Here is a 14,969-nt window from a genome sequence, read left to right on the forward strand (position 1 = left end):
AGCTCAGGGTGGCATACATGGTTATTTTATTCTCATAACAACCCTGTGAGGTAGGTTAGGTTGAGAGATAAGTGACTGGCCCCAAAACATCCCGTGAACTTCAAAGATGATCAGGAATTTGAAATTGGGTCTTTTTGACTGTACACTAACATGCTAACCACTACACCGCTGGTTTTGTGGTAGCAAGCATTACTTGTCCCCTTAGCTAAGCAGGGTCTGCCCTGGTTGCATTTGAATGGGAGGCTTGATGTGTGAGCAATGGAAGATCTTCCCCTCAGGGGATGAAGCCACTCTGGGAAGAGCAGAAGGTTCCAAGTTCCCTCCCTGGCAGCATCTCCCAGATAGGACTGAGAGAGATTCCTGCCTGCAACCTTGGAGAAGCCGCTGCCAGTCTGTGAAGACAATACTGAGCTAGATGGACCAATGGTCTGACTCAGTCTATGGCAGCTTCCTATGTTCTACCATGTTAATTCAGCTCATGTGTTCTAGTCTTGCCCTCAGGAGTATCCGAGAACAAGTCCGCTCCTCCTCCTAGGTGACTGTCCTTTACAGAATATGTCATAAACAAAAAAATACAGGTCTCTGCCCCAGAGGGCTTGCAATCTAACTGTGATGGGAGAAAACAGGAGAGAAAGAAAAGATATTGAGAATTGTGAGAGTGGGGGACAGGTGATCCCTGGCAGGCAAAGCCAAAGTGGAGTTGGTTCGAATCCTAAGCCTACCAAGGATCTTGATTCCTCTGCCTTGGCCTAACCCATCTCATAAGGATGTTGTGTAGGTATATAGGAAGCTGTCTTATACTGAGTCAGACCCTTGGTCTATCTAGCCCAGCACTGTCAACTCTGACTGGCAGCAGTTTCCAAGGTTTCAGGAAGGAGTGTCTCCCAGCCCTACCTGGAGATGCTACCAGGGAGTGAACCTGGGACCACCTACATGCAAAGCAGATGGTAAAGGTGTGCCATCAAGTTGGTGTCGACTCCTGGCTCCCACAGAGCCCCGTGGTTGTCTTTGGTAGAATACAGGAGGGGTTTCCCATTGCCTCCTCCTGCGCAGTATGAGATGATGCCTTTCAGCATCTTCCTTTCTCGCTGCTGCCCGATAGAGGTGTTCGCCATAGTCCGGGAAACATACCAGCGGGGATTCGAACTGACAACCTCATGCTTGCTAGTCGAGTCATTTCCCCGCTGCGCCATTAGGTGGTGACAGCCTCCAATATGCTGCCCTCAGCTGCTTGGGGGAGAGCTGGGCGGCAAATATGATAGTTCCCTTCAAGGATATGGGGAGGGGGGAGTGGTTTAAAAAGGGCGGGTGGGAGAACAGGCAATGTCTGTGTGATTGTGGGAAGAGGTAGCCTGCTTGAGGCTCTCCAGCGGTGAGTGGGCGTCAACTTCCATGGGGATGATGGGAGTTGTAGTCCACCCCCTGTTGGAGAGCCTCAGGCTGGCCACCCTGGAGGCAGAAGGTCTTCCTTGTACACAGGCCTTCCAAGGGGAGATCGGTCACTTGCTGGATGAGCAAAGGCTCGTTGCCTGGCTTGCTCCATTGCCTGGCTTGCTCTGTGTGACTCAGAAATCTCTGCTAATTACAGAGCAGATGGAGAGTTCACTTTCGTGCTTCTTCCCCTCAAGATTTGGGGGCAAGACTGCAGGCTAGGAGACGAATGGTGAAACCAGGAGATCTGGGGGCCCGGGAGAAACAAAGGATTGGGACGGCGGGCCTGGGGAGGGCAGAATGGGTCCTGTTAGGGTGCTGAAGAAAGGGTCCCTGGTGTTCTGCAGCCCACTGTGATGGCTTTGGATGGGACTGGGTTTAAATCCCAGCAGCTGAGCGAGCTTCCTTCCTTCCTTCCTTCCTTCCTTCCTTCCTTCCTTCCTTCCTTCCTTCCTTCCAGACTAGTCTCATGGGCATCATAGTCTGACTTCTTCCCCAGCTCTGGGAGGGAGGTCAGGCCTGGCTACTGAGGGCCCCTGGAGCCTACAGAGCCGGTGGGGTGGCAGCCAGAGCCTCTTCTTCCTGGTCCCGGGGAGGGGACGGACCTGCTGCTTTGGAGAGGGAGAAGGGGAGGCTGCTGCTTGGCCTTGCTGCGCGTGTTCGGCCTCTGCCTCTCTCTCTCGGGCGACGGAGCCGCGGTGAGGTTGTTTGCTCTGCTGTTGTAGCTGCTGCCACCGGCGGTTCCAGCATTGCCCAGGCATGACGGAAGCCTTTATTAATAGCATCGGGTGCTGCAGGCACGGGTGAAGGCCAGCTGCTGGGGGTGGAAAGGCCTGCTCCAGCTCCCTGCTCCTCCTGCTCAGGTTGGAGAGCCCCTTGCCTGCTTTGGGGCAGGCTTGCCTCCCCGGGGCTTTGGGAGGGGCACACAGCATCGCTAGCAACTTGGGCCTGCTCCTGCCCTCCTCCGGGAGCCTCATGTTTGAGGCCTGGGAAGGAGTGATGCTGGGCATTGAATGGCAGGCCGTGCTTTGGTTGGAATCATGGAATCACAAGGGCATGGAATCATGGAATCACTTCAGCTTTTAAACTGTTTTATCTTTGTTTCTATGTTTTTTTTAAAAAACCTTAAAAAAAAAGGGGGGGAACCAGCACTTTCAAGTTCACCAGTTAATCTATCAACACACAAAATAAACGAGGATAGTAATCAGGCTCTGATAATAATGCATTTTGCCGGTTGTCTAATTGATCAAAGGGGTACTTGGGAGTCATCTAGTCCAAAGCTTGCTCCAGTGGGAAATCCAGAGCGAGTGCATCTTCCACTGTAGTTGTCAGGCCTCTGCTTGGAGATCCCTGGAGAGATCTCTGGAGAGCCAGCGTGGTGGAGTGGTTAGAGTGCTGGACTAGGATCGGGGAGACCCGAGTTCAAATCCCCATTCAGCCATGAGACTAGCTGGGTGACTCTGGGCCAGTCACTTCTCTCTCTCAGCCTCACCTACTTCACAGGGTTGTTGTGAAAGAGAAACTCAAGTATGTAGTACACTGCTCTGGGCTCCTTGGAGGAAGAGTGGGATATAAATGTAAAAATCATCATCATCATCATCATCTCTGGTCAGGGAGAGCTGCACCCCGCCTCCAGACTGCTCTCACACCATTAAGTCATTTCTCCTAATGTTCAACCAAAATCTACCCTCCTATAACTGACGCCGGTTAGATCTCGTTCCATTCCCTGGGGCAGTAGGGGATTGTTGCCTCTTCTGTGCTTTAGCCCATCAGATATTTGCAGGGCAATGCCACGTCCCACACGCAGTCTAAACATACTTGGTTCCTTCAACCTTTCCTCATGCGGCTTCTTTTCCAGACTCCCATTTTTATTTTTATTTTTGAATGGAGTGGGGGAGAAACTGGGAAAACTGTAGAAGGGGGGCTGCCAGCCCAAGGCTTTCTGGTGGCAGCTGACTACAATTCCCATCGTCCCCTGCTGCATGGCAGTGAGGGATAATGGGAGCTGTAGTCCAGCAACAACTGGAGAGCCTTGAGTTGGTTACCCCGGAAGAAAATCAGTGTGGTCTGGCCGTTGGAGTGGTGTGGAGGGAGGGTGGGCTGATAGCAGTACTTAATCTTTTAAAAGGAAAGTGCTGGCACTGAAGGCTGCCTGAAATATGTTCCTCTCTGACCTATTATCCACCGTTCCAAAATAGGCTAGGTAGAAATCACTGTATAGCGAGGGAAATATTTTCTGCGTGTGCTCAGAGGCACTCTCTAGCATAGCTTTATATATCTTTGGGGCTAGTCCTTGTTTCCTCAGCTCTTTTGTGGGGCACGCCTGGTGGCCTTAAGCCAGTCATGGGGCTGATTCCAGTGAAACAGGGAGTGGGTCCCCCCCCCCATCAAGGGGGAAAATTCCCCTGAATAAATGTGATGTTGGAATATGAATTTTTACTTGAACCAGTGGGTTGAAATGCCAAGATTGATGTTAGGAGGAATTTCCTGACTGCAATAGCTGTTTGAACTGCCTGCCTCATGCAGTGGCAGGTTCTCTTTTGCTGGAGGTTTTTGAGCAGAGGCTGGACAGTGGAACAGCCTGCCTCATGAGTGGCAGGCTCTCCTTCACTGAAGGTATTCAGACAGAGGCTGGACAGCCAGCTGTCAGGGATGCTGCAGCAGGTTCCTGCACTGAGCAGGGGGTGGTCTAGAAGACCTCAGGAGTCCCTTCCAAGTCCAACATTCTATGATCTTTTGTTATACTCCAACAGAACAACTGTTTTTCACATTTATTCTGTGGAAAAAAGGGGTTTTCCTGAATGTTTTAGATATTTAATTGACTGCCTTCTGTGCACCCCACTGCCTAGTCTTTGACTGCGTTGCTGCGATGACCTGGAATGTGCACAAACATTCGAACTATGGGTGGGAGGAAGGCTGCGTCCATCATCAAATGTTGCAAGCTCATTTGGTTGAAGGAAAATTCTCTGCCTGTTGCGGGAAAGTTGATCCCTTTTGAGTGAGGGACTGGTTTGACTGTAACAAGACTCAAAAGCGGAACACTAGTCAGGGACACCCGTCCAGGATGCGGTGCAGACTGCAACAGCTGGTGCCAAGGCCCTGGGAAAAACAGCGAGTGCAGACATGCCACAGATGAGATAATTTGCTGCAAAGCGTCCCAAATATTCCAGAAACAAATAATATAAAAAGTCCCTTTTGTGTCCGTGCGGGAATCTCTCTGTCCTGGGGCTGAGTGTGTCCCTCTGCACGGAACAATGGCTCTTTGCGTACCATTAGGAACATAGGAAGCTGCCTTATACCGAGTCAGATCCTTGGTCCCTCTAACTTGTATTGTCTGCACTGACTGGCAGCAGCTCTCCAAGGTTCCAGGCAGGCGTCTCTCCCAGCCCTACCTGGAGATGCTGCCAGGGAGAGAACCTGGGACCTTCCTCTGCAGGCAAAGCAGATGCTCTGCCACTGAGCTAGGCCCCCAACATAGGAAGCTGACTTATATTTTTTGTTTATTTATCTATCTATTTCTCTGTTTGTTTGTTTATTCGATTTCTAGACCGCCCTTCCAGAAATGGCTCAGGGTGGTTTACACAGAGAAATAACAAATAAATAAGATGGATCCCTGCCCGCAAAGGGCTCACAATCTAAAAAGAAACACGAGACAGACACCAGCAACAGCCACTGGAGGGATGCTGTGCTGGGGGTGGAAATGGCCAGCTGCTCTCCCCCCTGCTCAATAAAGAGAATCGTCACGTTCAAAGGTGCCTCTTGGCCCAGTTAGCAGTGAGTCAGACAGGTGGTTGGTCCATCTGAGTTAGTACTGTCTGTGGTGTAGGCAACCTTGGCACTCCAGCTGTTGTTGAATTACAACTCTCATAAATTGTGGCAGGGGACGATGGGAGCTGTAGTTCCACAGCAGCTGGAGAGCCCTAGTCGCTGAACGATAGCCTGCACTGACTGGCAGCGGCTCTCCCAGGCCCCAGGCAGGAGTCTCTCCCAGCCCTACCTGGAGATGCTGCCAGGGGGTTGAACTGGAGGCCATCCGCATGCAAAGCAGATGCTCGGCTCCTGAGCGACGGCCCCAAATCGTACAGTCCTCCTATGTAGTCCCCCATCCAAATGCAAACCAAGGCAGGCCCCGCTTAGCCAAGGGGACCATTCATGCTCCCTGCGTGGACTCCTTCTGTGCTGCTGCTTGCCTCCTTGTGGTGCTGTGGAGGGCAGAATGGCTGGGCTGGGCTGGGCTGTCTCCCAGGAACCCAGCTCTGCGTCCCTTCCCTTGCACCCCCCCCCCCGATGATGCCCCCTTGCAGAGCTGCCAGGGCGCTGGTGTGGGGAGGGGAGGGAGAGGGAGAGGGATGCGGAGAGGGGAGGGGGGTGGGCTGTTCACACTTGTTTTTGCATGCTCCGTGACACTCTTAATGTGATGCGACACCCGGGGGCTAAGGAGCCACGGGAGGAGCGGAGATGCTGGCTGGCGCCTCCGGGGAGACGCGCTGCAAAGGGTGTGATGGCAGCTGGCAAAAAGGCAGCCATCACCCAGCAGAAGCTGCCCGGGCCGCGAGAACCCTGTTGGTGGCAAGGGCCCGGCGAGGGGGCGAGGGGTGGTCACCTGTGGAACTCTGTGCTGCTGGACGGGGAGTGGATGTGCCTGTCTCCCAAAAGCTTCGGGACACACGGGGAGCTGCCTTCTACCGAGTCGGGTTGTTGGTCCGTCTAGCTCGGTGCGATCTACACCAGGACGGCACAACTCACCTGTCCAGTGGGCAGGAACCATTCCCGGCACTTTAACGGCGACATTAAAATTAATTATTAATAATTGTGAATGAAAGTGAGGAAAGTTGGAATCGGGCGGCGGGGGGGGGGGAAGGTGAGGGCAAAGGGTTGATGTCAGTGGTTGGAGGCCCTTGGATTGCAAGCAGGCAACGGCACTGAGCCCCAGCGACTCAGCCAGCAGGACAGGCTAAGGTTTCTTCGTGGCTCCTGCTGTTGCTGTCTGCAAGCCGATAGAAAATCACTGCTAGCAGAAAAGTGTCCACAGGCCGATTCCAGCCCCTGGGCCTTATAGTGTGCCCAAAACAGGTTTGCCCGGTTTGGTTCGAGTCATAGGAACCTAGGAAGTTGCCATATACTGAGTCAGACCATTGGTCTATCTAGCTCAGTATTGTCTACCCAGACTGGCAGCAGCTTCTCCGAGGCTGCAGGCAGGAATCTCTCTCAGCCTTATCTTGGAGATGCTGCCAGGGAGATAACTTTCTGCTCTTCCCAGAGCGGCTCCATCCTCTGAGGGGAAGATCTTCTAGTGCTCACACTTCTAGTCTCCCATTCTAGCTAAGGGGACAAGTCATGCTTGCTACCACAAGTCCAGCTCTCCTCTCCCTAGGAGTCCTGTGAATCCTGTGAGGAATGGTTGAAGGTGCTGGGGAAGTCGAAAGGCGCTCTGCTGGTCTTGCAGAAGCAAGCATGACTTGTCCCCTGCTGGTGGGCTCTCCTTCCCTGGAGGTGGAGCTTCTGCCTAGGATGCAGGAGACGTTTCCTGCACAGAGCAGGGGGTTGGACTAGAAGACCGCCGAGGTCCCCTCCCAGTCTGACATTCTGTGGTTCTTAACCACTGCATGGCAGACGGGCAATGAAACGGGTGAAGTCGTTGCCAACTCTGCAGCTTCACCTGTTGAGTTTTGCTGTCCCTTTAAGGTTAAGCTCAGGATCGTTGCCTGCAGGCGGGGCCATGGGAGACCTCAGTGCCCAGCTGGCGAGAACGGCTTCTGGGTGAGGGACTTTTCTCCTCCTGCTCTGGGCCTGACTGAGGGTGCTACTGTGGGCTGGACCACAGCAGGTCCCGAGTGATGAGAAAAGAGTGATGTGCCCCCCGTTCAAGCAGGGGGCTCTGCTTTCTCCTTCCGTGCTTCTTGGGTGAGCTATCTGGGGCCCATTGGTGGTGCCCCCTTTCAACTTGGGGCTGGACTGGATGACCTTTGGGTTGTCCGGCTCCTGGTGCCGCCGTTGAGGAGGAGTTGGGAAGGCAGGCTCCGGCTGCCTCTGGAGGTGGTGAGCATTGCCCTGTTCTTGTCTTTGAACGCCTAGAGGCACTGATCCTCTAGGAATAGGACCAACCGTCTTCATAGGCATAATAACCTACTTTGGGGGCTGTCCGTGGTCCGGATGTCCTGAGTTCTGCACAGCCATGGTACAGTTCTCGGCATCCCCTTTTGGGAGCGTCCCGCTGCTTGGTCTCGGAGGCACTTGGGCAGCAGCGGCGGAGAGGGGAACTGAGGCATATGGGGAGGAACGGAGGGGACATGTTTGCTTATTACATTGGGGGGGGAATCTTCAGGTTTGGATGCTCTACAGCCCTCCCGAGGTGGGGGAGGCGGGGGGGGAGGATGAAGCTGCATCTAGGGCTTCAATCAAGAACCCGTTGCAGGTGCGGAATTTAATTTGATTGGCTAATTAGAAGCCGAATGTTAATTATGCCCATTACCCAATGAGGTGCAGCAGACGAGGGAGAATTTATAAATAGCCCCGCCGCGCAGCTCATTTGCATGATGCCGTATCTCGGGCGTTGCTAGGGGAGACCGGCCCCTCCCCAGCCCCCCAAGTGGGCTTGTTTAAAGTCTGCACTGGCACTGAGCTGTGAGCCTTGGCTGATGTTTGCCGGCATGCGTTAGAGCAGGGCTCCTTGACCTTGGATCCTGTTGGACTACAGCTCTCATCACCCCCTGCCGGTGTGGCTGGGGATGATGGGAGTTGTAGTCGGCACCGTCTGGGGAGCCGAGGTTCCCTGCATGAGAGGATCAGGTGGTGTTAAGCGCCGGTGTGCCTGCCCGGATTGGGAGCCCGCTGAACTGTGTGTCTGGTCCCAGGCACTGGCTGCCCTGCCGGGGAACCCACCTAGTGTTGCCTCAGGTCTCCGGCAGCAGCTCTGATGGGAGAGAAGTGTGTGTTTCTTTGAACGCGTGCTTATGGCATTGTGCAATAATTAACTGTGAGTTGCTTTGGAGGGCCCCCTTATGGGAGAGGAAATTTGAAATAATAATTATAATAGCAATAGTAGTAATTAATAATAATTAATACATCTCTGAAGAAACGTATTTGCCATGCGCCCACATCCTGATGCCCCAGCAGTGATGGGAACCCAAACCCAGCCTTCCCTTGGGTCGGGCCATCACGGGGTGGCCGGCGTGGCGGGCTGGGGAGCTCTCTGGGCGGCCGCTCCTTCTCTGCCTTTGCTTCCCCCACCCCCTGCCTGCTCCGTCTAGTACATCCCCCCCCCACGCTATAAATAATCATGCTCTTATGCAGTAACAAGATGCAAATACACCCTCCTCCCTGAGCAGCAGGCTTGTGGGGGGGGGGAGAATAAATTGCTTCTCTGACAGTCAGTTACAAGGGTAATCATTCCAAAAAGGCAATTTGACGGGAATGGAATTTGCATTGCATTAGCACCATGAGTGACACTAGGGTCCTGATCCTGCCGGGGGTAGGGGAAAGAGGCGATTCCTTCTTGTGCAAAGCACACCGGGGTGGGGGGTGGGGGAGAGGGGATGAGATGTGGGGCAGAGGTGGAGGGGGCCTTGGGGGAAGGCAGCGGCGATGGGCACCTTTTTGCGCACGGCTCTGACGTGGGGGAGGCCTTTGCTCTTGCACAAGCGCCTGCACAAATCAGCGCTGCGCACAATGGACTCTGACCCTTGCTGCTCAGCAGCACCCACTGGGTACGGTTTCCCCATCTTCCTTGCCTGCACAGCAAGCCCCGGAGTGCAATTCAGCTTCCTGGCGAGCCAGGTTTCAAATGAGGTCGTCTCTAGCTCTTAGGGCAACAGAGAGGCGCTCAGCACCCCATGGGGCGACACCTGCTGAAGTCTCTGAAGCCAGAGGAGGGGCTGGTTGAGATTCCCGGGGGGCCGAGGAATCTTTCCTGGCATTGCCATTCCGGTCCTCACCACCTTTCCAACTCCTTCCCCGGAGCCCGCAGAAATCAGATGCAAAACCTTTGGTTTTTATCGTAGGTGGCACCAGAGCAGCGGTGACAGGGGCATGCCCTCCCAGACAAGTGACTTGCTCCCACCTTGCCCTCCACCCCCATTTCTGGACCTGCTGCTGAATCTTAAACCGGGAAACTGAGATCAGGCTTAGGCATGCTCACTTGAAAGTTAATGCCACAAAACCCATCCAAGAAGATGTTTTGGATAGGATGTGAAATCTACTGTCATTTCTCTTTAAGAAAGCTCACCTAGGGGGCATAGGTTACTTTGTCCCTTTGGTGGCCCCTCTCCTGATATATTTTTTTTTCCTGGTGCCACCACTTATGTTTAGGATTCATGCGGGTCACTGAATCTGGCTTTCTTTGGGATAGGATTTTGCTGTTTTCTCCCCCCACTTAAGACACGCACATTCCTGCCTGCAGAATATGGAGGCCATGCTAGGATCCTGCAGTAATGGAGTGTGTGATGAAGATAAGGAGATTTGGCAGAGAGAGAGAGAGAGAGAGAGAGAGAGAGAGAGAGAGAGAAATAGATTACTGTACACTAAAATACAAGTTTAGCCATTCATTTTAGCTTGGAAAAAAAAAGCATTTGGAAGTCCTAGGTGCTACAGGAATTATTTCCTGTAGAAGAGGAGAGCTGGTCTTGTGGTAGCAAGCATGACTGGTCTCCTTAGCTAAGCAGGGTCTGCCCTGGTTGCATTTGAAAGGGAGACTAGAAGTGTGAGCACTGCAAGATATTCCCCTCAGGGGATGAAGCCGCTCTGGGAAGAGCAGAAGGTTCCAAGTCCCCTCCCTGGCAGCATCTCCCAGATAGGGCTGAGAGAGATTACTGCTGCAACCTTGGAGAAGCCGCTGCCAGTCTGTGAAGACAATCCTGAGCTAGATAGACCAATGGTCTGACTCAGTATATGGCAGCTTCCTATGTTCCTATGATTTTAGGTGCTCAGGTTTGACCAGGATGGACTTGACCAGGATGGACTTGCCCAAGACCTCCCAGGAAGTCTGTGGCAGAGGCAGGAGCGAAACCCAGGTCTCTCAGGGCAAATTCCACCTCCCAGATCCCTCCCGATCCCAGGAAGCCCCTTTGCTTGAGCAGTGCTTTTGGTGTGGAGCTTTAGCTCTGGAGCATGTAAAGCAGGAATTAGGAGGAGAGTTCCTCTGAGCAGATGCAGAATGGATCCTGTGATAGATCCGAGATGAAGGGAAGAAGAATGTGACACAGAGTCATATGTGAACCTTGCAGTTGGATATTTATCTCTTCTTTGAAGGATTCTGATTTGGGCGGGCAGGCTCCGATCATGCAGGAAGGCCTGGTCACTAATAACCTCTGTATTGTTTTTTAAACTTCCACACAGTGGCTGACAGCTCTCTTCTCTTCTCTTCTCTTCTCTTCTCTTCTCTTATCTTTCTCTTCTCTTTCTCTTCTCTTCTCTTTCTCTTCTCTTTTCTCTTCCTCTTCTCTTTTCTCTTTCCCTTCTTTCTCTCCCTTCCACTCCAGGCCTGGGCGTTCAACAATGCACACCCCCGACTGATCTCTGACGGACTCGGAGCGGTCGTCGGGGAGGCAGCTGGGCGGATAGGCCCACCCCCAGGAGTGTCTCAGGATCAGGACCACCGCTTTCCTTCTCCCAGGCCCACCGTGACGAAGGATGAAGATGTTGTGAGCGGCCCGCAAGGAGTCGCCTTTGCTGTTGCTGGCGGGGGGGACAAGGGACCCCAAAAGGGCCTTTGTCTGGGGACACCTGCATCCTGCCACCCTTCCTCTGGAGAGGCCGCCCCCAGTCTCGGAGGGCTCCGTGCCTTTGAGGAGGAGCCGCCGCCCTGCTGCTTGAGGTCCCGGTCCAGTTCTGCCTGCCCTCCCTCCCGTCTAATGTGGATCTGAGGGCTGGCCGAGGGGGCGGCGTGTGCCTCGAGGAAGAGAGAGGGGCCACCATGGCGAAGCCCGCGCACCTGCTCCCCTTGGCGTTGCTCGTGGCGTCCATGCTGGGCCCGGGGGCAGGGGGGGCCGCCTTGGAGTTTGGGGGGGCCCCGGGCCAGTGGGCCCGCTACGCGCGGTGGGACGCCAGCTCCTCGGGGGAGCTGAGCTTCAGCCTGAAGACCAACGTCTCCCGGGCGCTGGTGCTGTACCTGGACGACGGTGGCAACTGCGACTTCCTGGAGCTGCTGATCCTGGAGGGGCGCTTCCGCCTGCGCTTCACCATCTCCTGCGCGGAGCCCGCCAGCCTCCACCTGGAGACGCCCGTCAACGACGACCGCTGGCACATGCTCCTCCTGACCCGCAACTACCGCGAGACCATGCTGGTGGTGGACGGCGAGGCCCGGGTGGCCGAGGTCAAGTCCAAGCGGCGGGACATGGCGGTGGAGAGCGACCTCTTTGTGGGGGGCATCCCCCCGGACGTCCGGCTCTCTGCCCTCACCCTCAGCACCGTCAAGTACGAGCTGCCCTTCTGCGGGATGGTGGCCAACCTCAAGGTGGGCGACATGCCCCCCGCCCTCCTGGGCAGCCAGGGCATCCGCAGCGACACGGAGTACCTCTGCGCCAAGCAGAACCCCTGCGTCAACGGCGGGATCTGCACCGTGGTCAACAGCGAAGTGCAGTGCGACTGCAGCCTCACCGGCTTCCAGGGCAAGTTTTGCAGCGAAGGTAAGAGGCCGAGCGGGGGCCCGGCCGAGGAGGGAGGGGCCGCTGGGGGGGGTGGCTGTCTGGCCGCTCAGCCGGCTGCGGTTCCTTTACAGGGGTGAAGGGAGGGAGCTGGGAAGTCTGGTCCAGATCTGGCCACCATCCAGGAGCTGTGGGCAAGCGGCCTTCTTGCTCCTCACTGGGGGTAGGGGAGAAGGGGGAGCTAATGCTGGGGTACTTTGCAGGGCTCCAGCGAGGAGAGGAGAGCTGTTCTTGTGGCAGCGAGCATGACTTGTCCCCTTATTTATTTATTTATTTATTTATTTATTTATTTATTTATTTATTTGATTTCTATACTGCCCTTCCAAAAATGGCTCAGGGCGGTTTACACAGAGAAATAATACCTAAATCAGATGGATCCCTGTCCCCAAAGGGCTCACAATCTAAAAAGAAACATAAGAGAGACACCAGCAACAGCCACTGGAGGTCCAGTGCTGGGGGTGGAGAGGGTCGGTTACTCTCCCCCTGCTCAATAAAGAGAATTGCCACATTAAAAAAGGTGCCTCTTTGCCCAGTTAGCTAATCAGGTTCCACCCTGGTTGCATATGAAAGGGAGACAAGAAGTGTGAGCACTGGAAGATCTTCCCCTCAGGGGATGGAGCCGCTCTGGGAAGAGCAGAAGGTTCAAAGTTCCCTCCCTGGCATCATCTCCAAGATAGGGCCTGCGAGAGACTCCTGCCTGCAACCTTGGAGAAGCCGCTGCCAGTCTGGGTAGACGATACTGAGCTAGACAGACCGATGGTCTGACTTAGTATATGGCAGCTTCCTATGTTCCTATGATGATTACTAAGATAATGTATTGTAAGAGCTTTGAGCACTGATTGGGGAAGCTCCATGCAAATACAGTGGTGATCATGGCAACTTATGAATCCCAGATGTATTGAGAGCTGGCTGTAGTGACTGTGATGGGCAAAAGGACCCTCTTAGCATCACCGAGTCTTGCTTCTGCTTCCTTTTTAAGTAACATAGGGAGCTGCCATCTACTGAGTCAGGCATTGTTCCATCTAGCTCAGTACTGTCTACACAGACTGGCAGCGACTCTCCACGGTTTCAGGTAGGAGTCTCTCCCAGCCTTACCTGGAGATGCTGACAGTGATTGAACCTGGGACTTTCTGTATGCCAAGCAGATGCCCTGCTACTGAACTACACACACCCTCTCTTATTCTCCTGCTGAAACCCTTGTCTGCATCTGTGTGAGTGACAGCAGTCTCTAGAAGTGGGGTGACCACATGCACCCCTTTTGATGGCCTCCCTCCTGCCATTTCTGCCCTTTTGAGTGGATTTAGAATCCCTCTTGGCTCACCTTTCCTTCCATATACCTGAGTAAGCCTTCCGTCAAGTCCTTACGTCTCACTGCTGTGGTTATTGCCGAGAACATCCATATGCCACTTCTCAGTAAAGGAGCTTCTCAAAGCAGTTTACATAGGAAAAGGAATAAGAATAAGTTCCCTGCCCCCAAGGCCACACAATCTGAAAAAGAAATGCTAGCTAGATACCAGCAAGAGCTAGTCTCTTGGATAGGAACATTTCTCTCCAGCTGCTAAATATGAGTGTTGCCACCTGGAAAGGTGTCTCTTGGCCCAGTTCTCGGCCATTAGAGCGCTTTGCTTTGCTGTTGCTCCCACCCTTTCTCATTCTCTCTGTTTTGCCGGAGCTCACCTGTGATTGGCTCCCTTTCGTCCCTGCCATCCACTCTCATTTTGTCTGGGTCTCCTGCCATGTAGCGTCCTGTGCCTGGAATTTCTTCCCCCTCTGCTCTCTGTGTTTCACTTCTCATGCAAAGCCTTTCCAGCAGGGATGTCCCTTCTATGGGGCAAGGGGAGGCGATTGCCTCAGGCAGCAAGATGGAGGAGAGCTGGTCTTGTGGTAGCAAGCATGACTGGTCCCCTTAGCTAAGCAGGGTCTGCCCTGGTTGCATCTGAATGGGAGACTAGAAGTGTGAGCACTGCAAGATATTCCCCTCAGGGGATGGAGCCGCTCTGGGAAGAGCAGAAGGTTTCAAGTTCCCTCCCTGGCAGCATCTCCAAGAGAGGGCTGAGAGAGACTCCTGCCTTAAACCTTGGAGAAGCCGCTGCCAGTCTGTGAAGACAATACTGAACTAGATAGACCAGTGGTCTGACTCAGTATATGGCAGCTTCCTATGTTCCTATGTAATGTGCTCCTTCCCCCACTTTTATAAAGAGGAGTGCACACAAGGGGGCAGCATTTGGTACCCCACCTCAGACACACAGAAGCCTTCAACCACCACTGCTTCCTAGACCACCCTGGCCTCACCCTGGCTTCCCTCTCCACTGGTGCCTGGAACCCCCTGGCCCCGTCTCTGCTATTCCACAGCCTACTTTGGGTTCAGTGTTCCCTCTCAGTAGGGCTTCCCAGATGTTGTTGACTACAACTCCCAGAATCCCCAGCTTCCATGGCTTTTGCTTGGGGATTATGGGAGTTGTAGTCAACAGTATCTGGCAATCCCTGTTAGAGGGAACACTGGTTGTGTTCCTGCCCACCACCGCCCTGTTTTTTCCTGCACCCCCTGGGTGATGAGCAGGGAGCGGGCTCCTTCCGTGGGTTCCGTAGGTACAGCACTGAGTGCCCACTGTGGAGAGGAGAGCTGGTCTTGTGGTAGCAAGAATGACTTGTCCCCTTAAGCTAAGCAGGGTCTGCCCTGGTTGTATATGAATGGGAGACTTGATGTGCGGGTACTGCAAGATAGTCCCCTCAGGGGATGGAGCCACTCTGGGAAGAGCAGAAGGTTCCAAGTTCCCTCCCTGGCAGCATCTCCAAGATAGGGCTGAGAGAGATTCTCTCCTGCCTGCAACCTTGGAGAAGCTGCTGCCAGTCTGTGAAGACAATACTGAGCTAGATAGACCAATGGTCTGACTCAGT

At 54.0% G+C, this 14,969-nt stretch overlaps 1 protein-coding gene across 20 annotated transcripts in view; it reads left to right on the forward strand.

Moving 5' to 3' along the window:
• The window catches only part of NRXN2 (neurexin 2), a 366,798-nt gene that overhangs the window by 39,111 nt on the left and 312,718 nt on the right, over nucleotides 1-14,969 (forward strand). For all 20 annotated transcript variants that reach the window (XM_053278159.1, XM_053278172.1, XM_053278167.1 and 17 more), the window contains exon 2: nucleotides 10,908-12,053. In XM_053278159.1, coding sequence (XP_053134134.1) covers nucleotides 11,342-12,053 — 712 coding nt within the window. In that variant the 5' untranslated portion in view covers nucleotides 10,908-11,341. The remainder of the gene's footprint in view (nucleotides 1-10,907; nucleotides 12,054-14,969) is intronic.

This window comes from Hemicordylus capensis, chromosome 14, assembly GCF_027244095.1.
Source record: "Hemicordylus capensis ecotype Gifberg chromosome 14, rHemCap1.1.pri, whole genome shotgun sequence".
In the NCBI taxonomy this organism is placed as follows: Eukaryota; Metazoa; Chordata; class Lepidosauria; order Squamata; family Cordylidae; genus Hemicordylus; species Hemicordylus capensis.